The sequence below is a fragment of the Notothenia rossii genome (assembly GCF_949606895.1).
Source record: "Notothenia rossii genome assembly, chromosome: 12".
Classification (NCBI taxonomy): Eukaryota; Metazoa; Chordata; class Actinopteri; order Perciformes; family Nototheniidae; genus Notothenia; species Notothenia rossii.
The window spans coordinates 22,272,208-22,296,518 of NC_136911.1; the positions used below are offsets into that span (position 1 = coordinate 22,272,208).

General features: G+C 44.1%; 2 protein-coding genes across 16 annotated transcripts in view; both read right to left on the reverse strand.

Annotated features, from left to right (window-relative positions):
• Positions 1–358: 358 nt before the first annotated feature.
• On the reverse strand, positions 359–3,360 carry LOC307026230 (uracil nucleotide/cysteinyl leukotriene receptor). The gene is made up of 2 exons (XM_079661465.1): positions 1,980–3,360; positions 359–1,427 (listed from the first exon to the last, which is right to left on the reverse strand). The coding sequence occupies exon 2, from the start codon at positions 1,386–1,388 to the stop codon at positions 480–482; it is 909 nt and encodes a 302-aa protein (XP_079517591.1). The 5' UTR covers positions 1,389–1,427; positions 1,980–3,360; the 3' UTR covers positions 359–479.
• Positions 3,361–3,498: 138 nt separating this feature from the next.
• Positions 3,499–24,311, reverse strand: part of kiaa1217 (KIAA1217 ortholog) — a 131,282-nt gene continuing 110,469 nt past the window's right edge. For 8 of the 15 annotated variants that reach the window (XM_079661439.1, XM_079661428.1, XM_079661437.1 and 5 more), the window contains 13 exons: positions 23,588–23,727; positions 23,145–23,320; positions 19,932–20,065; positions 18,040–18,187; positions 16,114–16,564; positions 14,681–14,879; positions 13,244–13,542; positions 11,261–11,410; positions 10,858–10,974; positions 9,470–9,550; positions 7,803–9,380; positions 7,232–7,363; positions 3,499–6,359 (listed from right to left, as the gene is read on the reverse strand). In XM_079661439.1, coding sequence (XP_079517565.1) covers positions 5,847–6,359; positions 7,232–7,363; positions 7,803–9,380; positions 9,470–9,550; positions 10,858–10,974; positions 11,261–11,410; positions 13,244–13,542; positions 14,681–14,879; positions 16,114–16,564; positions 18,040–18,187; positions 19,932–20,065; positions 23,145–23,320; positions 23,588–23,727 — 4,118 coding nt within the window. In that variant the 3' untranslated portion in view covers positions 3,499–5,846. Of the gene's footprint in view, positions 6,360–7,231; positions 7,376–7,802; positions 9,381–9,469; positions 9,551–10,857; positions 10,975–11,260; positions 11,411–13,243; positions 13,543–14,680; positions 14,880–16,113; positions 16,565–18,039; positions 18,188–19,931; positions 20,066–23,144; positions 23,321–23,587; positions 23,728–24,311 lie in introns of all 15 variants that reach the window. The other 7 variants (XM_079661441.1, XM_079661434.1, XM_079661435.1 and 4 more) reach the window with 7 other exon arrangements.

Here is a 24,311-nt window from a genome sequence, read left to right on the forward strand (position 1 = left end):
ATGAAAAAAGAAAAATGCATGCAACACACAATAAAATAATATATTTTTAACGTTTCATTTCGTGCATCTTTTTTAAAACAACCATTAAAATACAAAAAAGTTAAGAAAAGTGATATTGTAGTTTGGCAAGTATGCAGAGCCCACCTACTAAATAATGTATTAAGGCTATGCTAGCCTGCTAATATATGTAATAATATGTTATAGCAATATTTAAAAACATGTGTTGGTGTCATATTTTTAAGTAATGAAATACCTCGATAGTCTGTTATTGTTTCATGTGCAGTAAATTGTCTGCATATCTAGAAGATATAGAAAATAATAGAAATAATCACAGTTTCACAAGTATTTATTTATGGCCTTGCATATAAACTAAAGTGGAAGTTCATTGTTTTTATCCTTAGCGAATTGCACAAAGAACATCAAACTTTTTTCATATACATATGTATTATGTACATAACATAGTTGTTTATTGATCATCTTCATGGTTTACAGAACAGCTGCAGCAGTTTGTTCCTGTAAACTCGGTTCAGGAAGAAGTACATGACGGGATCCAGGACAGCACTAACACAGGTGAGTGCAGATGTGATCCGATTGGCTCTTCCCAGCGACTCATGGCTTGCTGCAGTCAGATTACCATGCATTTTAATATAGATCACCCTGCTCACATGGTAGGGCACAAATGCAAACAGGAAGTTCATGACAATCAGGACGATCATTCTTATGGCTTTGCTCTTCACCGGCCGTACCTCCTTTTGCTTTATTCCGCTCAGTTTCAGCAGAATCAGTATGTAGGAAACCACTATGGTGGTGAGGGGAATCACAAAGGCCACGACGGTTGACACTAAAGCAGAGGAAGAAGTCTTCTCTAAGTACAGCTTGTTGCATGACCCAGTTGAGTTGTTCCTCACATCCCTTTTAGAGAAAAGTGTAGGACTCATAGACACAATAACAGTCACCCAAAGTATCCCCACTGCTACCTTTGCGTACAAAACCTTCCTGACTGACTGAGATGTTATAGGAAGAACCACAGCCAGAAACCTGTGCAGGCTGATGAAGCTCATGAGGTACAGGCTGCAGTACATGTTGAGGTAAAAGAGGAAGCCTGCTAGCTGACAGATGACGTGTCCGAAAGGCCAGTGGCTGTCGGACAGGTGGTAAACTATACGCATTGGTAAAATGAGGATGTAGGAGATGTCTGCCACAGAGAGGTGCCTCAGGAAGACCTTAGATGGAGATGTGCTGTGCTGACGAAAGAAGGCCCACAGCGCCAAAGCATTCCCAGGCACAGCAATGAGGAAAATCAGGAAGTAAAATGTGGCAAATATAATGTTCTCATGGTGGGAGTCACTGCCGAAGAAGCTCTGTGTCTCCTCCTCAGAGATGTTCATTGTGGAGAGGGTCGGCCTGTGGCAGCGTACACAAACAACCTGTCATGAAGACAGTCTCTCATCACAACACAACTCAAAACCTTTGCATGATATAAAGATGGCTTGTATGATAACATATAAAAAAACACATGCAACGTAATGTGTGAAAGCCGCAGGAGTAAGAGATGCAGAAGACACCAGTTCCTAGTTTACAATGAATGCTATTGGTGTTTTTATGATACAGTAGTTACAGTTATAGCCAGGTGATCAAATAATTGATGCATATAACCTTTATATCTTTAAAAATATAGATGAATTACAGAAATATCAAATATATGTATTGAAGTCTTCCCCACAATTAATTGTCCTGCATAAGTCGTGAAAACGAGCGTGATCAAAAAAAAAAAAATTAGACTTCAATCTCTTTTCTTTTTACCTCCGCTTTCAATTAAAGAGACCTTTTTATGTCATTTTCAGGTGTATATTAGTATTTAGTGTCTCTAATGTCTCCAAGCAACTCTTTTCAACCTGTATGCCTTAAGCTCCTGGCCCTCAAATGTAGCATTTCATCAATAATAGTTTATTTAATCTAGATTATATTAATATTCTTACCTTGAATGATGGATAGCGAATGTCTTCTTCTCACTAATCACTCATGTAAGAACAGTCAGGTAAGGTGGAAGTGAGAACTACTCTGTAATGTTTTGACACGACACACACACGCACACACACACACACACACACACACACACACACACACACACACACACACACACACACACACACACACACACACACACACACACACACACACACACACACACACACACACACACACACACACACACACACACACACACACACACACACACACACACACACACACACACACACACACACACACACACACACCTTTTTTTTACGGAAATGACACGCTAGTTTCCCGCATAGAGCTGTTCAACATGTGGGCAGTCAACAGCTGAGAACTGGTTAAAAACAAAAGCGCCAGGGGTGGAAGAAGTGTTCAGATCCTTTATTAAAGAATACGTACTAATACTGCAATGGAAAAAGACTCCATTATAATTAATATATAGTTATACGTACTTGCAGGAAAATAAAAAGCACAACACTTTCCACCACTGCAACAAGCATGTTAGTCGCAATGTCTGGAGAAAATGCAAGAAATATCTCTGTCTGAATCAAGAAAGGTGATCAGAAATAGATAAACAATTATATTGTAAAGTGTCCAACCCTAGACCAGCCATTGCAACATCTTTGGGAGTGAATTATTTAAAACTCAACTTAATTGACTGTATTCCTGTGAACAGAGCCTGAATGTCCACATCTGATTGGTGCATACCTTTCTTCAAGGCAGCCCACCTACAAACTAACCTGTTAGCACCTGCAACTTGCACAGGAACAAAGTTCATACACTAAATTAAGTCAGTGCTAACAGGAACATAGATTTAAGCACAAGAAAAAGGAGCAAGACATGAGCAGCATATCTAAAAATAAATAAAGCGATGTCTTCCTGTTCTTTTGACATGTCTAATTGCGGTGTTTCTGCACCCAGGCTGCCCGTCACCATGCTGCTGTCACCACAACACTAACAGGAAGACACAGTTGACATGTCCTACAGATAAGTGTTTTGCGAACACTGCAGTGTATGTTACAGTCACAAAATGATGACTCGAAGTAACCAAGAATACCAAGTAAGCAAAATTAATAAATAAAAACGATACACTGAGGATCGGTTAAAGGGGATTCATGTCACAAAACAACATGTAGCATTTATTTATTCATATTGTAAACATCAAGCAAGTGTGCCTGTGGCTCTGGCTGGTGTACGGACTTCACTGATCTGATGAACCCTCCCAACAAACAGGGTTACCCCATCGTGTGTTAACTGTCTGAGACACTGACGCCCTGCAGAGGGGCGTGTAAAGCATCAGATCTACAAATGAAATCCAAGGCTATCTGGGCTGAGACCTGAAGGCAGAAGACAGAGAGCGTTTCCCAAATGATCGTGAATACCTGTCAGCGAGCAGAATTAAGACAAATTGTAACCTTGGCTACTTACACACACACCACACATTTCACAGGAAGCAAGAAACAAACACCAATAAAAACCTTGACGCTCGGTGCATAACAAGCATGCAGTTCTTTATTTTTGCTACTCCAACACAGTTTTTTGTCTTTACCACATTGCTCCTTAATAGTATGATTTAAAGCTTTACAAAAAAACAAGAGAAAACCAGATATTTACAAAATCTATCTGTGCAAACATAATTCTTCTTTTAACGCCACTCTCCTAAAGGATTTGAAAGGCATGCATACAAATAAACTTTGGTATGTTAACAAAACTACTTATTTTTCTTAGTAGAAGCTTCTATGTACATGTGGTAGAACCGACTCACTTTAGTACATTTAGACAACGAGACATGTTAACTTAACAAACCGGGACCAGCAGGACACTCTGAGGTCTCTTCAGGCGTCACACAGGAGAGTGAGTCCTGTGACCGGGTGAGGCCTGAAGTGAGTCATTTTATAACAACTTTGGCAAAGAGGCACACTGAAATAAAACCTGTATTACTTATGATACCATCTGTAAAATAAATTGGCAGTTCATATGGGTGGAAATACTCTTAGAAAATAGAAGTTAACAATGCGTCTGTATACACTCAGAAAAAGGCATTTACAAGGGCTGTGTTTAATGTCCGGCAACATAAGAAACATAGATTAAATATACTATTCAATCTCTGCTTTGAAAAATAAAACAACATTTTTTTACACGGTGATTGTACATCAACTCTATATTCCCTATTCAGAGCTACAGCAAGAAAAATAGATTTTTAAACACCATTAAACTCGTCCACTTCTACTACAAAGTGGTAATGTTTTATTAGTTATAAAATAGTCTTTAACAGTAAAAACGGGAGATCTAAAGGAGATGGGTGCGAGAATGCCAGTGTCAAATAAAACAGGAAGTGGGGAGTGCATCACTTAATACTTTTATACAAAATGTTCAAAAACAGCAAACCATGACTAAGCAAAAATAAAAACATGAGTAGCTCTACCTGCTAAAGCCACATTTAGTCTAGATGCCAGCAGAGGGAACCCGGTAATGTTGAGAACCCCAAAGTGTAATGATAGAAATATATAGTACGAGTCCCTAGAACATAGAAACAGCTGGATGCTAACCTTCATATGTTGGACAATTTGCACAATTAGCATAAATGGTGTTAATTAGCATTCACTATGAGTAGTGTTGTGACCTTTGGATATACAGAGCACAAGATGAAAGTGATTACGTCATTATTACTGTGGACAATTTATCATTATATATTCAGATAGATAAGCAATCTGTTCAATCCAATTGAGTCCTCTAAATCAGGGGTTCCCAACCTTTTTTCCCAAGAGCCCCCCCAAATGACTCCTGTTGGAAGTTGCGCCCCCCCCCCCAATGTGAAGTATTTTGTTTAAGGTGGATGAAAGTGTAATTAAGGAGCACCATTGGAGTGACTTTGATGGTTATTGGACTCAGGATTCATTCATTTGGATTCTTCCCCTGAAGAAATTAAAGGACGGAAACCAATGGAAGTGGAAACAATTCACAAAGGGATTAAACTGTTTAAAACACATGCTCAAAGTAAACCGGATTTTTCCGATGTGTTTATTTGGATTCAAAAATCGTAAATAATGTACAAAATGGAGGAGACCGATCTGATCGGAGCAACTGGGACAAATAATCCAACTGAAACCGGCATGGACGATGACTATGTTTTAAAAATGCGCTTATCCAGAAAAGCCCGGTTTGGACACTTTACGGGCAGAAGGAACATTTCTATTAAAGAAAAAATTATACATTTCTGCCTTTTTATGCCTTTAATACTAACTTGAATTTTTATTAAAATTAATTAATCAATAATTTTTTATATTTTATTGTAATGTTGAGACAAGGCTTTTAGTGACAATCATGTATTGCCTTACAATTATATGTAAAAAAAAAAATGTAAAAAAAAAAAAAGTCTAAATTTGATATTTGGCCTCAAATCATCTGAGGCCTGGCGCCCCCCCCTGCGATCTTTGGCGCCCCCCCCCCCCCCCAGGTTGGGAACCACTGCTCTAAATCTTCAAAATTGACCCAAAATGTATAAAAGTCAGCCCATAGAGTACAAATATTGCCTCTTTCTGGTTAAAACTGGCATGTTTGATTCTGAAAAGATCAGAAATGGACTCAATTATTCCAATAACGACCCAAAACAGTTGGAGCCAAGCCGTTTAATTATTTAACTAATGTCACCATAAGATGCTAATTAATGCTATTTAATGCAACGTCTGCAAGTTAGCATCTGGCAGTTTCTATGTGCTGGGGTCCCGTACTATACATTTAAAGGATAAAACTTTGGAGTACTCAACATTCGGGGTTCACATCAGGACTCTCTGAGCTGTAACAGACCACTGGGCGGTGAACGGGGCCTAGGAAGCGTCCTTAGCGGCGGTGGCTGTTGGGATGCAGGATTTGCCGTTGCTGCTGCCGTTGTGGGCCCTGTAGCTGGTGAAGCTGGGGGTGTGTATGGTGCGGATGCTCTTTCCACCCGGGCCCAAAGGTGTGGGCGACAGAGGGGAGGGGGAGGATGAGGATGATGAGAATGAAGAGGAGGAAGAGGAGGAGTGCACTCGACCATTCTGCGAGGAGAACGAAAGAGTTTTACCTGTGTGTTGTGAGGGGAGTTTGAGGGATCCGTTAGACAGGGAGGGGATGTGGGAGGAGGGCTGGGAACCGGAGCGAGGAAGAGGAGAGGACAGGATGGAGGACTTTGTCGCAGAGGAGGAAGAGGAAGGGTTAATGGGATTAGTAGCATCTGAGTTTGGTGCAGACTGGGGGCTGCCTTTAGGAGAGCTAGGATAAAAAGCAGGGATTTTAGAGGTGGGAATAGTAGGGGAAGTAGTTTTATGATCCCCTCCCACTCTTTTAGCACTTCCGTTAGCCTGCAAACAGAGATGCCAAAACAGAGACTGGTCGTCAAAAAAGGAAACCTGGGTCAAATGATACATGTCAAAGGCAAGACGATGTTAAAAAAACACTCTAATGCTACACACACATGATATCACTGAGACTAAATGACATGAACAGAAGGCTGCGTTTCTACGTTATTATATGAAGACACATTGAAGTTATTACCAAAACACTGCAGGAGTTAGACCGTGCGATGGCAGACAGGAAGGGTCTTTGTTAGAGTTAGGCCTCGTAAACATGGGCTGTGGGGGTGCATAGGAAGGCTGGAGAGGGTTAGATAACAGGGTGAGGAGGGGGAGCAGACAGGGGAGACGTGGCCTCCACTGAAGGTGCAAGGTGGTGAGTTGTGGCGTGGTCTCGAGGGAGAGGAAATATATCACCGTGAGGTTATTAGGAAGCGGTGCAGTGGTGGTGGGTTTGAGCAAAAAAAGGTGCGTTGTGAGAAGGAGCATAGCCGAAAAGTCAGTTAGGTTTGTTTTTCAGAGCCAAAAGCATCCTGGGATATTTGGCAACACTGTTTAGGAGCTCAGCTGTGATGGGAACTGGAGGTGTGATGATGACAGCGTCCACTTTTCTGTGCCACTTTTTTTTTTTTTAAGTCACCAACACAGTGAAAACCATGAGCAGTGTGGACATGCAGAAGCTTACAGTACAGTGATGTTATGGGGTAACAGTCAAAAGTCAAACATGCCTTCTTGTCAGAGCGAGAGAAACATTAACAGATCCACAGTCGTCACTTTGTTCGTGACTTTACTTTTTTTTTTAAATCTCACAGCTTTGGTAGTCTTCCTCTAATCATACATGCCTCATGTTTGATTCCCCTAAGGCCCTACAGTAAAACTACCTGTCGGAACTGCCTCTGAGCGTCCTGCAGTTTTTGCGGTTTTCCTGCTTTGTCAGTAGTACCCGGCGACTGCCTGGACTTCGCAGACAAAGGGACGGGCATCCGACTAGTAGGGGACGCGACACTGGTGTTCTGCAAGGGGATCCAAACGAAAAACAAAAACAAGAAATAAAACAAAAGAAAGAAAAAAACACACACCATACAGGAAGTATGAAAAATCAAGGCACTGACAGGTAACACCTCAAACGATTTACACCAGTGAAAGATCATGCACCCAGTGGGACCCTCAATACACAGAAGGACATGCAGTCAGGGAAATATCAGAGCCTAATCATCATGAGAGTGTTTTTGATGACGCTGAAAACCACACAGGTTCAGCAAAGGAGAAGCCAGGAAGCCAACAAAAATGCCACCCCCAATCATGTCACCATGATTTCACAGAGGGGAAAAGCCACGGGGGACATTTTCCGATATTTCCTTTGGAGTGGATTAATGATTTTGTGATTTCGGGGGGTTAAGTGAAGGTAAAAAAAAAGGACCCAAAGCCTCCCGATAAGAGCTAGAGAGAGACCTGTTGTACGGTAGTTTCACTGGGGACAGTGCTGGTGCTGGTAGTAGGGACGACTACAGGGCGTGGGAGCAGCTGGGGTTTAGTCTTCTTCACCAGAATGCTTTTGCTGGGTACCTTAGGGCCGGACCCCCTGGAGGTGGGCAGAGAGGAAGACCTCTTAAGCCCCGCCCCTTCTGAGATGTTCCCATTCCCCGTGTTAGCTTCCTCCGTGGGGGAGGCCGGCCCCATCTCGCTGATGGTGGTCTCCAGCTGCTTGATGGTCTGCTCCAGGCTGTCCATCGTCTTGTAGGCGTTCTTCCGGATCTCGTCCGTCCTGAAGAGGGACTCTGAGTTCTGCCTCTTCAGCACTGCGCCCTTGTGAGCCTCTGCTAGGGACTTAGAGCGCGTGATCTCAAACCTCTTGGCCTCCTTGTGCTGCTTGATCGTACCGTCTGATTCCTCCTCGTCTTCGTACACCACCACCTGCAAGGTCTTCTTTCCGGACTTGGCGCCGGTGCGGATGGCCTGGGTGAACGCCGCCAGCTGTTTCTTAGGGAACTTAAACTTGAACTTCTTCTTTCCGTCCGTCTTGGCGTCACCGTTTGAGTTCACTCCACTGTCTGCGGGCTCAGAGATCGATGAAGACGAGGATGACAAGCTAACGTGTTCAGCGTTGAGCTGTGAAGCGCTAACGTCTTTGCCGTCAACCACCTCGCTCCCTCCTGCTTTAGCCTGCCGCCCGCTACCCTTCTCAGAGTCAGACTCCTCGCTCTCCTCCTCGATGCACTCGGCCGCTAACATCCTGTCCAGCTCCTCCTCGCCTTCGAAGATGACAGACAGACGTTTGTACGCCGAACGGATGTCGATGGGCTCGTCAAAAATGATGATGACGGGCTTCTTGTTGTAGCCGTTATCATGTTGGAAATTGGGATCCATTGGGTCGTTCCCTCGGTTGCGAGCGCTACCTACAGTGACCGTCTGCACGCTTCCTTTCTTGGCGTTGACCAGGTCCTGGTACTCGCCGCAGGACAGGGCCTGCACTTTGGTGTTAGTGATCATAAATGCTATGTTTTCAGGAGGGGGAGGAGCCTCTTCTCCAGGTAAGTCAGGACTAAGACTGTCCTCCTCGTTGAAATCCACGTAGCTTGCTTTAGGCGGATCCTCACTGTGAGCCTTTTTTAGTGAACTCTTTGGCGCCACCTTAACGGCTTTGGTCGTGGCCACAGGCTCAGGTATTATATTCTTACTTGAAGAAACATGCTGCAGGACAGATTTACTTTTCTTTTCAGTGTTAATTTTGTTGAGGATTTTCCCCTTCTCCATTTCTACGCTGCTCTTCAAGGACTCGGAGCGTTTGATTTGCTTCCTTGGAAGTTTGAACCCTTTCAGTCCCACAGGTTTGGGGGATATCGGTGGAGGCGTTACAGGAGATTTTGGTGGTGAAGACGGTAGTGGCTGCTGACTTGGAGAATTGTCGTTAACATTGACATTTGACACCTGTGATGGAGGCTGTGCGGTCTCTCGGTGTTCGTGGATCTCCTCCGTTCCGGACAGCGTTGGATGCTCTTTGGGAATCTGCCCGGTCACATAGTAAATGACCTGGAAAATGAATGAGTAGCTGTTTAATATCTCTTTTGATATTGCACATATACATGAATAAAATGTTATTAAGAGAAAGCGAGTCCTACCCCTTGGCTCTGTCGGAGAGTTGTGTTCCCATTTTCATCTGTGTCGGGATCTTTATCCTCCCGTGTGGACTCTGAGCTCTGCTAGGACAGTGTGTGAAGGAATAATATTACTCTGCGACTTGTGTGTAGGGTGGCTAAGGGTTAGGTGTGAACTCATATGGAGCTTAAAGTAGAACTGGCACTGCATTGGGCTTTTACCTTAAAAATATATACAGTGTGTAGACTGATACACCATCAGACGTCACTTTAATATGCTGTCCTGGTATTAAATGCATGTATATCAAAATGCATGCAGGAAAAATGTAAACATATTACTGTTAAGACTATAAGCCGGTTTATTTAATAACAGCCAAATAAGGTTATTTCTGAAGGCTAAATCCCTACCTGTACTTTTTTACACTTTCACGTCATCTAGAGACTACTAATCTTTATACACTTAGTTTCCTGTCTTTTCATTAAGTCTACATGTTTATACCATGCTGGCAATATTTGTTGTTTTGTTATTTATTACTAGTAGCTTAACATGTACTTAACTTATACTTACTTTTAGATCTCATGTTCTAACTTGGATGTGCACTTGATACATCAATTGAATAAATAAATCATTTTAAATGTGCAAAGGTTAACCCTATATGTGAAGAAATATAGGGTTGTGCTACGGTGGCCGACCGGTGCAGACGTGCTATAACAGCCCAAAGAAATGTCATTCTGAGAAACACACTGCAGTTTCATAAAATAACACAAATGTGCCAAAACACATGCATGTGTGTTAGGCCGTTGAAGCGCGTTTGCACCTGTCTGCCACCACATTGTGCTGCTGGGTATATACAGTAGGTGTGAAGCCGGGAGAGCAAACTGGAGTGAAGTTGAAAAGGGAAACAGAAAAGTAATCCCTGGGAAAAAAGTGGGGAGAGTAGCATGCAGAGCGGCCGGACTGACCTCTAGTGAACCAAGTCTGCTAAAACAGGATGTGTCTGCAAAGTGAGCTTTAACGTTTCTCTCATTACCAATCAGTTTGTGCATGAAGGAGGTAATTAAAGAAAGACACAAGACGATTGAATTGCCTGTAGAACACAGTGCCGTGGTCTTTATTGATAATTAAATCAACACACATCATTGTCTGGTCAAAACGCACAAAGGACACTTTTTTATGCAGACTTAATCCTGAAATATATTCAAGCGGAGATATCCAGCAGAATCAAAAGAGGGAAGGAAACTGAGGCAGCAAGGAAAGGAAGTGTTTGTTGTGGAGGAAGCTGTTACAGGATTCTCTCGAGCCAAAGCAAGGGTGCAGAAGTTTGTGGAAGTGTTAGGTCAGCCATCGAGTGTCAGACAGTGGGCAGAGGCAGGCGGTTAGGAGGGTGGCTGCACGGCGAAAAGTATTTTACCTTTTTCTCTTTGAGAGGCATTAAGGGCCTCAGCTCTCTGATTTGCGGATCAATTCGAGAGGCGGGTTCTACCAAATGTTTCACCCCTACATCCTTAACTGTGCACATCTGGAACACCTGAAGAGTGGAGAAAAGTGAAGGGGAAATGGGAACTTTGAGGAGGGAAGAGAAGTATCTCCCGAGAACCACCAGGGGATGAAATGAGAGACCCACTCCCGCAGCGCAGAAATCAAACAGAGACCTATTGATCGGTCCTGATTGCATGTCTGAGGGACTGAGTGTGTGTGTGTGTGTGTGTGTGTGTGTGTGTGTGTGTGTGTGTGTGTGTGTGTGTGTGTGTGTGTGTGTGTGTGTGTGTGTGTGTGTGTGTGTGTGGATGCTTGAGTGGAAGTATGCTTTTTACCTGAAGCTCAGCCATGATTTTGTCCCCTTCGTCCTCCTCTTCTGTGGGAACAGTGACGGGGGGAGGGGTGGCTGGCTTGGGCTTCGTCTCTGGAGGAACCTTGTTGGGTTTGGGTTGGGGGCTGGGAGGTGGTGTGTCCTCTTCACCCTCCTGTTGGGAATTATGAGAAGGAAAATATTTTATTAGTACTTTTTCCAACCGTGTAATGTTATGCTAAGCTAAACGGATGCTTCTCATCAGTACAAACACATATTTTCAAAGATCAAAAAACGATATTGCTCCGTGATTCTTTTCTCACTCTAATTACCAGCAGCTGCAGTCGTATATGACGTCAACTTTACAAAGGCTGGTTTAAATAAATGATATAATAATACTTATTGTGGGGGAAACTACTGAAGCAATTGGAGTCAGGACTCAGAGAGACACGAGGAGAGCTGGAGCTCTGATGGAGTCAGGACTCAGAGACACGAGGAGAGCTGGAGCTCTGATGGAGTCAGGACTCAGAGAGACACGAGGAGAGCTGGAGCTCTGATGGAGTCAGGACTCAGAGACACGAGGAGAGCTGGAGCTCTGATGGAGTCAGGACTCAGAGAGACACAAGGAGAGCTGGAGCTCTGATGGAGTCAGGACTCAGAGAGACACGAGGAGAGCTGGAGCTCTGATGGAGTCAGGACTCAGAGAGACACAAGGAGAGCTGGAGCTCTGATGGAGTCAGGACTCAGAGAGACACAAGGAGAGCTGGAGCTCTGATGGAGTCAGGACTCAGAGAGACACGAGGAGAGCTGGAGCACTGATGGAGTCAGGACTCAGAGAGACACGAGGAGAGCTGGAGCTCTGATGGAGTCAGGACTCAGAGAGACACGAGGAGAGCTGGAGCTCTGATGGAGTCAGGACTCAGAGAGACACGAGGAGAGCTGGAGCTCTGATGGAGTCAGGACTCAGAGACACGAGGAGAGCTGGAGCTCTGATGGAGTCAGGACTCAGAGAGACACGAGGAGAGCTGGAGCTCTGATGGAGTCAGGACTCAGAGAGACACGAGGAGAGCTGGAGCTCTGATGGAGTCAGGACTCAGAGAGACACGAGGAGAGCTGGAGCTCTGATGGAGTCAGGACTCAAAGAGACACGAGGAGAGCTGGAGCTCTGATGGCAAACACTGACGGTTTATTTGGAGCTTCGGCCGGAGAATTCACAAGACATGTCACGGGCCACGAGTTGATCACACGGATGAGATGCCACCATCAATTCTGAAGAGCCCTCCTGTAGCTCCAGGTTGAACTAGCTCAGAGTGTAATAATCAACATTCTTCAATAGATAGACTAAACAGCTGAGGACACTGAATCACAGTTGTTGTCTCTTATGGCTCGAGGTCATCTCCACCCCGAGAAGGATGTGTTCCAGGTGTCCCACAACAACAACTATCTCTGACCGAGAGCTGCCCGGTCACAAACTGGTAACATCAGCAACTTGCTAGGGCAGCCCCTCCTTAAGGAGATAACGGCTGCTCAAGGCCGGTCAGCTGAGGGCGAAGGAGGAGAGGACATGCAGGGTGAATTATTCCCCAACACTTATAACAAGGAATTACAATGTTCAAGTATATGTATATATATACACATGATATATCAAATTATACATGTTAACATATGGCTCCTAGAGTAGTTATTCATCTATATTAAGCACACAAACATGAACGTGGTACTTGCTAATCCAATTAACTCTATTAAATTAAACAAATCCAGCTTTTAGGAGACACAGAGATGGGCAACCTGTGTGGAAGACGCCGTGGGGACTCAGTTTTTAAATGATATAACGTGCAACACAACAGAAAGAAAGACCATCTAAGTTTGTTTATTATTTGATTTGCCTCTTCTGTTTTGATTTGATGGACTTTTGTAAAAGCTAAACCTCAGCCTTGAAGCCAGATGCGTTAGAGAGTCTGTTTAAAAGGCTTCTGAGTGACAGGAAACTCAGGGAAGGGTTACTGACCTGTGCAGAGACGGAATCCCTCCTGCTGGTGTAGACCACCTCTCCGGAGCGAGTGGTGGTCATGCCTGAGCTGGAGCTGGGGGAGAAGGTCTTCCTGGGGGGGGGAGGCGGTGGGGGAGATTTGCTGGTCCTCTCACCCCCCTGCTTTGTTGTAAAACTGTCCGGGGACGCTGGCTTGGCGGCGGTCTTCGGGGGTGTCTCCAGAGCAGGTTTGGCTGGTTTCTCCATCAAAGGCTTCGGCAGCTTCTCAGGAGCCTTCTTCTCCAGTTTGTCGGACTGAGGCTGAGACTGGAGCTCTTCTGCGTTACAAAACAAGTCATTATATAAGAGGAGACTCTTTCAAATGTGTTCATACAGCAATACATTTAGGCAATGTCTATTTCTGTCAGTGGAGTATCTTGAATAACCTTTAATGACTCCTGGAAAAAGGTTGCCGAGTTGTTTTAATATATCTAGTTCCTTTATATTCGGGACAAATCCATAGCTTCGTATTGTAACAACCGGGGTTTTTATGTGACCGGTAGTCACTCACGGTAACGCCCACCCAGCCAGGGATTCGCTGTTGGTTGGCGCCTCCATTTCCTTTTTCCCCTATTTAATTAGACGGAGCAGGAAGGGAAAGGTGTGTGCAGCAAGAGGGATCGGTGGAGCAACACGCTCATCTGTTTAGAGACCAGCAGTTAGGTCGTTTAAAGTCCGTGTTACCGTTGTCTGATCCACCGTCCACCGTCATCATACCCTTCTGTCGCTTCACTTCCCGGATTATTGTTTACAAAAGTGAAAGGAGCCGGTCATCTCCCAACCACCTTCAAAACCAGGACTGGATTTTCAAAACCGACTGGATTGCTAAAAATGACTGACATTCTCCCGTGGTAAATTGACTGTTTTATTTATTTTGAAGAAAACCCGAAGTGGAACGTTTTGGATTTAACATTGAACTGTGGGAAGACTAATTGTTTGATTGTTTGTGGGGTATTCAAAAATACACTTGCTATTTGTGATTATAATTTTGAGTTGTGTCCTTTCTTATATTTTCTAATGTCATTCAATGTTGGGTGTTTGCAGTGAGATGTTTACACCTTTGTGCAGACTTACTAAAACTGACTGACTAGCCAAATCTCAAACGTCAGGAGAGAGACCTGACTGGCACCCCAAAGAACCTAAATAAGTAAACTGTCACAGTATGTCCAGCACAACACCAAACTAAATGGATTGTTTAAAAGCACGATAGGTAAGAGGAATAAAATGTATTTTTGGGGTTAGTGTGCCTTTAAAGGGGCCATATTATGTTGTACATGGGAGACAACCCCATCTGGAAAGAAGGATGTTTGCCTTTGCAGACCATTGACATGCACAAAACCCCACAATATAACACACTACAGGAAAGGGACACCCCCCAAGAAGCAGAATAGGACCTCTTTAAATCTGTGTTAGTACCTGTTGGTGACTCCACAGGGTTGGGGGTGTCTGCTGGTTCTGCGGCGGCGGTGGGGGGCAGAGCCTGGTTCTCCTCCACCTCCAGACTGGGGATGCCCTTCATCATGTTGGCCTGCGCCTCCAGGAGGATCTTCTCAAACTCTTTCCCATCGTAGTGACCCATGTTCTGCCTCCGCTCCTCCCACTCCTTCTCTGCTGCCTGTAGGGTGGAAATGAAAAGGAGAGAAAGTTAGGGGAAGACAAATGGTTAGCCTAAGCCTTCTACAAGCCAGGCGCTCAATTGCTTCGTGTTGGGAACATGTTGGTTGCCCCTCCCTGGGCCACAGGTTAAACACTTTAACTTTGAGTCTGGCTCTTGAGAAACTCACATATCTACTAAGGAAGGAAGCTTCTTTATTTTACACCATTTGGGAATTGTTTTTGGAATGTATAGAAAACGGGGACATTGCAGAAGCGATGGAAGTATGGTTAATCTATTTGGAGAATTGTAACTCTGCTCTGTTCGTGGATGTGCTTTTATTCTATTTTTGTTGAATTTGTTCATTTGCAAATGTAATTATATTCTTGGTCTGTACTTTAAACTGATTTCTAGAAACTGCACACTTTTTATTTATAGCATTATTTTGTAATCTGCCATATGTCTAATGTTGGGTAATGTTCAATTGTGTTTGCGTATATAATGTGATAAATGTAAAAAAATCAATAAATACATGTGAGGAGAGAAAGTTCCTTAAACGCAGTGGCGAACCGTGTCTATCAGAACTGGACCTTCTGTAGACACACCCCCCCCCCGCCGCCGCGAAACAAATAAATAAAACGGCATGAATTGCTTCGTCTCATTCATCTAGATCCTCTGTCTCGATCCAGTGAACTAGCGGGCCTTCTAGAGCACCTGGAACCGAGGAAACTCTGAAAGAACACGCCCATTGGCTACAAATCAATATATGATTGGTTGATCAAACTGTCAGTCCAAACGTTCGCTCTCATTCAGTGCAACGGCCAGGGCTTTCTGTCAAGGATGTAGAATACCTTGGTTGAAGGACATTCTACCCAGAGACCCAGAAACAGATCTGATTGGTTGCTTTCTTTTCTAACACAAAACCACTGAAATGCATAGTGCATGGTCCGAGAAGGACAAACAAATCAACGTAACACTGTGATATTACAGATCAACAACACAGATACCATTCTCATTTATTCATTTTATATATATTTTATTTATATAATTAAATCGATTTTTTTGTTTGTTTTATCTGAGGGTTCCAGGGTATTCTCTGAATACCTGGAAGGCCCTGACGGTTCACCACTGCGTTCTCTAAATCTGATGAATTGGAGAAATAAGGAACTGTAGGGTTTGAGAGTCTTTACAAATGACGGCTTTACAATGTTAAATAAATAATGACCCAATGACAACAATATGGTGATGAAAGTACCTCTATGGAAACGGCTCTGCTCTTGTTCTTGCCCTGGCTGTTCTGCAGCTCCTCGATGACGAATCCCGGGCTGGTAGGGCCGTTTCCGTTATTCACCGGGTTCCCTCGAGTCTTCTTAAGACGTGGGGGACTCGGTGGATCCGAGGCGGCCCCTTTGGGAGACTCCCTGCCCTGGCTCTTGCCCGGGATGGGACTGGGGGTGTGAGAGGGGCTGGGGGTGAGAGGAGGACTGGGCTGAGCTGTCAGGGCTGCAGACTGCTGGGACTGCTGGATGAGAACCGGGGAGCTCTGCACGTGATGGATGATCACCGGGGAGGAAGGCATCACCTCAGATTTGATGGTGGAGCTCTGGGGCTCCAGAGGCTCTGCAGGGGCCGCTGCTGAAGGGCTGGCCTCCACGGGGACGCTGGGAGAGGGACTGGGTCCTTTCTGAGAGCCCTCAGAAGCACATCTGGAGAGGAGGGGAAACAGAATGTGATGCAAAACATTAAAGAGGACATTGTGCAGATTTTCAGGTTCATATTTGTACTCTGCTCTCTACTGATGTTCTTCATGCTTTAATGTTCAAAAAGCTCTGTATTGTTCTCATACTGCCTGTGCTGCAGCACCTCTTTTCACCCTCTGTCTGAAACCACAGCCCAGTCTCCTGCTGATGTTCAGGTGTATATCAGTATGTAGTGTCTCTACTTTAAAGAGTCCTCTCCTGTTGATGTTCAGGTGTATATCAGTATGTAGTGTCTCTACTTTAAAGAGTCCTCTCCTGCTGATGTTCAGGTGTATATCAGTATGTAGTGTCTCTACTTTAAAGAGTCCTCTCCTGCTGATGTTCAGGTGTATATCAGTATGTAGTGTCTCTACTTTAAAGAGTCCTCTCCTGCTGATGTTCAGGTGTATATCAGTGTGTAGTGTCTCTACTTTAAAGAGTCCTCTCCTGCTGATGTTCAGGTGTGTATCAGTATGTAGTGTCTCTACTTTAAAGAGTCCTCTCCTGCTGATGTTCAGGTGTATATCAGTATGTAGTGTCTCTACTTTAAAGAGTCCTCTCCTGCTGATGTTCAGGTGTATATCAGTATGTAGTGTCTCTATTTTAAAGAGTCCTCTCCTGCTGATGTTCAGGTGTATATCAGTATGTAGTGTCTCTACTTTAAAGAGTCCTCTCCTGCTGATGTTCAGGTGTATATCAGTATGTAGTGTCTCTACTTTAAAGAGTCCTCTCCTGCTGATGTTCAGGTGTATATCAGTATGTACTGTCTCTACTTTAAAGAGTCCTCTCCTGCTGATGTTCAGGTGTATATCAGTATGTAGTGTCTCTACATGTCTCCATGCTTTAATGTTCAAAAAGCTCTGTATTGTTCTCATACTGCCTGTGCTGCAGCACCTCTTTTCACCCTCTGTCTGAAACCACAGCCCAGTCTCCCTTGTAGGGGGTTTACAGACCGTACACATGCACACAAACCTTTATAACACACTACAGGAAAGGGAAAGCCCCAAAAAGCACGATAGGGTCTATTCTTCCACTCGGTCAGTTACTGATAAATGAATGCACTACAATGATAGAAATATTTTTGTGCACCTACATTTGTATTCATGGTCTTTTCTAACACCATGGGGGAATAAAAAAGACTCCAAAAAGCTAAAACTAGGTCAAAGACTTGGAGGGAGAGTGGGAGAAAAGTCAAGAGTGAACTAGTTTCTGTGTCATATTAAAATGGAAATGAAGCGCTGCAGCGTCCCCGAATGTAATTCTCTTATCGGTTCAGTGAAGCTCCTCGGTCCACGCGGAGTGACCCTTTGATGGGATGAAGGCGGTATAATCAAATAGAACTATCTGGATATCATAGAAACCCGTGAGCAGCAGATTCTCTTCAATCCCCTCTGAGTCTCTTTTTCTGATCCCTACTGCGTCTCCACTGAAAGGTGTCTCACCTCCTCAGGCCGCTGAGTGTGTCGGTCAGGCTCTTGACTCTCTTCAGCATGCTGTCCAGTTTGTGAGGCTCCTCCTTCAGAAACTTCACCGCATCCACCTCCACCCTGAGCACCGAGCGCATCCTGGTCTGCAGGGATGGAAACTCTCCTGAGGACACACACGGGAAAACATCGTCTATAAGGGAATATTACACTTCAAAGAAATTACACTTTTATGGTAGGTTTTACACATGAGTACATTTTTATTTTTGTTTATAAATCCATGCATTCTCTTACTATGTCTCTGTCTCAACAATTTAGAGGTATCTTTAATTAAAAGCTACTAAAATGTGTTCATTAAAGTCTTTGTTATCATACATGCATATCAAAATGTGGAAAGTACTTTACTGGGTTAACTATTCGACCGTGTCTTTGCATACATTTAACATCTGATGATTAACGGTTCTTAGGGTTAATTTAGCCCAAACATTATTTCATTATTCCCCAGTCCTATTCTTGGCTTGTACATAATATTGTACCGAGTCTTATGAATATTAGTTGTTTCGTTACCTGTCTCGACAATTAAGAGGTATCTTTAATTAAAAGCAACTAAAATTAGTCAATTAAAGATCATACATGCATATCAAAATGTGGTCGTATGTTAACCATGAAAGTGGAAAATACTTTCATGCTTTCACTATTCGACCGTGTCTTTGCTTACATGTAACATCTGATGATATACTGTATTTTAATTTTAACATATAGCAGGAAAACTATTTGGATATACCCCAGCCCGATTGGCAAAATATTGTTTTATACTTCAATAATATAATTGTGTGATTCTTATTTGCTAATGTTTATCTATATTTACTACTTCTCACACTTCTTAGCTAAGCTTGGGAACATTCCTTATTAAGAAGATTTGTTGCAGTGTTGTTAGTTACACTCTATGTGCACCAACCGTATGACCTTCAATATAGATACGGCCCCCCTATCTCCCTGAACTTCCAGAATGCTCCAAGCTTCCCCCCTCCCTTTCTCCTCTCTCTGTGTTTAAATATCCCAAACTCTACTCTTGGTCCTTCACTCTGCAGACTGTACGCTCTCTGTGTGACTGACTGACGACATCAAATATGACAGTTTGATTCTCTGTCCACATTTGATACATCCTTCATATTAGTTGTGGTCTTTCATCTTCGGAACATCTCAAGACTCCGCCCATCTCTGTCCCAAGCCAGCAGTGAAATCCTGATCCACTCATTGATGACTGCTATGCACTTCTGACTGGCCTTCCCATCAAGCTCCTCAATAGACTGCAAATAATCCAGAACTCTGCTGCCCGGGTCATCCCCCGCACCAACTCATCTGACCACATCACCCCCACTCTCACTCAGCTACACTGGCTTCCTGTACGCTACCGTATTGACTACAAAAACATTCTACTCATATACCAAGCTGTCCATAACCTAGCCCCCATGTACATCACAGAGCTACTTCAGGAGTACACCCCCACCTCCTGCACCCTCCGCTCTTCCTCCGTAGGACTTCTCACCGTCCCAAGCTCTCGCCTCAAAACAATGGGTGCTCGAGCTTTCAGCTGCTCGGCTCCCAGACTCTGGAACTCCCTGCCACTACACATCCGACAGTCTGATTCCATGACAACATTCAAAACCCACCTGTTCAAACTGGCATTTTCTTTATAATCTGTACCCTGTGTCCTTTTGTAGTCCATTTCCTGTTGTTTGTCTTACCCCGGCTGATACTTCACTAAATCCACTGTTTTAATTTGTAAGGTAAAATTGTAAAACATGTGTAAATGTTAATTGTACATTTGTAACCCTGTAAGGTGTCCTTGGGTGTTATGAAAGGCGCCCCCTAAAAATAAACGTATTATTATTATTTATTATTATTACCTTTGAGCCCCGCCAGAGACTCTCCGACCTTCCTCAGAGTCACCGCTCCCTCCTCCACGTCCTTCAGGGTCACGACTCTCTGTGCCGCCTCCGCCGAGTCGTTCTGCAGAGAGCCCACGTACTGCTCCAGATCTCTGCAGAGAATAACACACAATGAATAAGGACAGCAACTGTTGGATTTGAGAGCATGGAGCACACAACAAGCTGTCAGTTAGTTTGGTCTCTTGGAAGCAGAAACAGCAACTGCAGAAAACAATGGAAAAGGAAAACCATGATTAAATGTTTTAATATATATATTTTCCTTTTATTCTGACATGACTTTCCACCATACTTCTCAACCCTCCCAATTTTCGCGGGAGACTCCCGATTTCATTGCCCTCTCCCGGTTTCCTCCCGGGGTCATATTTCTCCCGCATTTCTCCCGATTTCTGACGAAATCAGATTTACTCAGGACTGTTTCCGCTCAGACTTTAATACAGCTAAACCATTGTTTGGTTTCCATGGTAACACGTCTCTTTAGTAGCGCGCGCAACTGAGAGGGTGAGGCAGATAGTCACAGAACAAGAATCGACAACTCTACTCTACAATAGGCATGTTAATGTTAATCTAATACAGCTCCGGCGATCCACCAGCACCCACCCCCCCCCCCACCACGGTGGTTTTGAAATGCTCCCGATTCCTGAGGTCTCAAGGTTGGCAAGTATGCTTTTCACACTACTTCTAACAGTGTATTTACATTTACAAACACCAGGGGGCAGGACACCATCATTTATCTATTCAAAAAGGTCATGCGGTGAAACTGATGGGACAAAGGTGAAAGCAGACCTCGGGACAAGATCCATTAAAAACTAAAAAAGTAAATCATATTTTAAATAGTTCAAGGATCACCACAGACAATAAGCATCCCCACTGAACCCTTTCCTGTGTATGTGCTGTCGATTGCTTAGTCTAGATTGGATGTAATCCCACAACCGTGACTGCTTACACACTGAATATGGGTTTATTTCCTCACAGAGGAAGATGGCGACTCCACATGCTGAATGATAACATTGTGTGCAGGGTTGGATGGTGTTTCATTGTAACCCTTGAGAAACAACTCAAAGGGAATGGAAAAGTAATAAGAGTGTGAAATGCCCTGCTATGCCAAGGCTTGTTGGTGATAAAAAGGATGACGGGAAATTCCACATGAGGACACAAGGAAACTGTTTTTTTAATCAAACCTCTCTCAGACAAAAACAGATACAGCACGTCTGTCTTTGTGTGTCAGCATTTCCAGAAACCCTCATGAAATACTTAAGATTAAACGGCTTAGTTGAATACTCGACTCTGATTGGACAATTCCCACATTCCAGAGGTTGATCTTTTTCGCTAACAGACCGTTGCTAAGGAGAAAAAAAGTCTGGATGATTTAAAGTCCGCTGTGGTTTTCAGGAAGTCAACATTAAAGGGAACGGCAGAAGAAGACATGTATTTTGGCTCTCGTCTATAAAATGATTATCCCTCACTTTTTAAAGTATTTTCTGTCCTTGGATTATACGCAAACTAATACAAGTAGTAGCAGTTTTATTATTTAAAGGTCCCATGTCATGCTTTTCTGGTTCTTACCCGTCCCCTTGTGTGTTATGAAGGTTTCTCTGCATGTGAACGGTCTGCAGAGTCACAAACCCTCAAAGTACACCCTGCAGAGAGTAAAGCTCTAACACAGAGAAGACCTGTCTGTGCTGCCCCAGAACGCCTCGTTGGACATTTCTCTGTTTCCATTTGTTTCTAGAAACAAATGGACCAATCCACGGAGCTCCTCACACACCAGGACCTTTAGCGTACATTTTAAACTAACAAGGAGTCCCATTGACTTCCATAGAGCTCCCTGGTTGGTAATAGACGAGTTGGGATGGTGGAGAAATGCTCTCTGCAGACCCATTCTCACAGCGTTATAAACCTGTTTCTTAGTGTGTGTGTGTGTGTGTGTGTGTGTGTGTGTGTGTGTGTGTGTGTGTGTGTGTGTGTGTGTGTGTGTGTGTGTGTGTGAGTGTGTGTGCTCAGGATGAGTTTCGTGCTGTCTCGCTGTATTGCCGAACCGGAAACCACACCAGTAAGCCAGCTCACTGAGCAGCGAGCCTCGCAACGTCCCGACCAATCAGAGCACACCATGGGCTCACAGGGAGGGGGGGGGGGCAGGAGCTCCAACAAGCCGTTTAGGACAGCGAGTGAATACACATACTATACAGAGATGCTGTTTGAGAAACCAATGTGAGTTTGGAACATTGAACAATGTAAATCTATTCTAGTAGACCTCAACAATGGAATTATGATCAGTAGAAATGGCCGTGACATGGGACCTTTAAAATACTAATCCTTTTTGTTGTTGCGACAGAGGTACACAGATCCTACAACATGTGCCCCTACAGGTCATGATTGATATACTGCGCAGTGGTTTTTCACAACGCCTCCTCCCCCTGGTGTTAAAGCCAAGCCGTATTCTGCTGACTCACAGCTGGCTGCATACCAAGAGTAATCGAGAATTTAATCCACCGACTTCTGCCTGTTCATTCCTCAGAATCCACGAGCACATAGTGTTTATTGGAGCATATGTTCACCACTGTCTAGCAACACAACACTCTTAGACTTTGCATGTAAATCAAATAATGGAAGATTAAATGACTGCTCCCTGCTGGCAACGTGACGCGAGAGAATGAAAGTAAGAGCAGGGTAGAGACGGTGCTCTCCTGTATGAACCTGTCGTTCGCAGGGCGTTGGCTTCTCAAACAGAGACACAGGTAAGCTGCTGAAATGAAGCCTTTTGGGGATTTCCTATAAAACGAAACACCTTGACGTGGGTTTACTAAATAATCTCTAATATTCAACAATAAGCATTCGGTAATGGACGCAAACTACACTTTGTACGCTGCTATGGACAGTCTTGAACTAATGTACATTTCAAGATATTGAAGTGACTGTTATTTTGATTGTTGTGCTTTTATTTATGTCTTAATGTATATGTACTGTATGTATATATAGGATAGCTTATACATATGTGTATACATGTTTTTATATATAGATATATTCGTAGTTTTTTATTCAGGATTGTGGGAAACGGTATTTCGATCTCTCTGTCTGTACACACCAACTGAAAGATTGACATTAAAGTTGACTTTGAAACAGCTGTGTTTATTTATATAAAACACGGCTAAGAGGGGATTTGGGCAAACGTACCCGAGTTGTGAGAGCACTCGCTCCTCCAGGCCCAGGTACTTGTGCCGGTCTTCTTCTACCAGCGCTCTCTGCCTCTGCACCGGATCCTCCAGACCCCGCATGGCCTCGGCAAGTTTCACACTGATTTCCTGCTCGGCGCGCCTCAGCTGGACCCGCAGTGCCTCCTGGTTCTGGAGCTGAGGGGGTGAAGACAGTGGGAAAGAGATATTAGAAAGACCTGATCTACCACTCAACATATAGAGCCTGGGGGGGGGGGGGGGGGGAGTAACCTGATTACTTTCCGTTACTTATGGACCTTAATTTCAAATGCAATGCAAATAAATCTAAGAGTAAAGAAGGGAGTACTGTAAGGGTTTGCTTTTTACGTAATCCTGTCGTCCTTTACTCCATAAACCTGCTACGGACACACTTGGAAATGTATTAAAAGCAGAAAGAGGTCTTGCCTGTTGCTGTCTCATCTGATGGAGTTGCATCCTGAGGTCAGAAACATTCTTCCTGAACTGCTGGAGGTTGGCTTTGATGGGAACCGGGCTCCTGTTAGATGGAGGAGCGCCACTCTTTGGAGCCAAGACAGGGGAACCGCCTGCATGGGGGACAAACAAAGAGCTTCTTACGCTGATTGGTCCAAATTGACCAATCCACAGACTTCCTCACACACACACTCAGTGCAGGCAGCTCTGCTGATCTCTCCTCCCTGGCTGCAGGCTGATAACAGACAGTTGGGATCGTGGTGAAATTCTCTCTGCAGACCCATTCTCTCTGCAGACCCATTCTCTCTGCAGACCCATTCTCACAGCGTTTATCAACCTTTATCTTACTCAATATCAAGCCACACTTTTTGTTTTTACTTCGGCTGTGAGTGTTTGTGTGTGCTCAGGGTGAGTTTCGCTGTGTATCGCTAAAGGAAACCACACCTCCACGGAGCTCAGCACGATTCACAACGTCCCGACCAATCAGAGCACACTGTGCTCACAGGGAGGGGGGGGGCTGGAGCTATTGGAGCTACAACGAGCCGTTAAAGGCAGAGAGTGAAATTCAGTGAATACACGTAGTTTACAGAGATGCTGTTTGAGAAACCAAAGTGAGTTTGGAAAATTGCACAATATAAATGTATTCTAGTAGACCTCAACAATGGAATTATGATCAGTGGAAATGGCCATGACATGG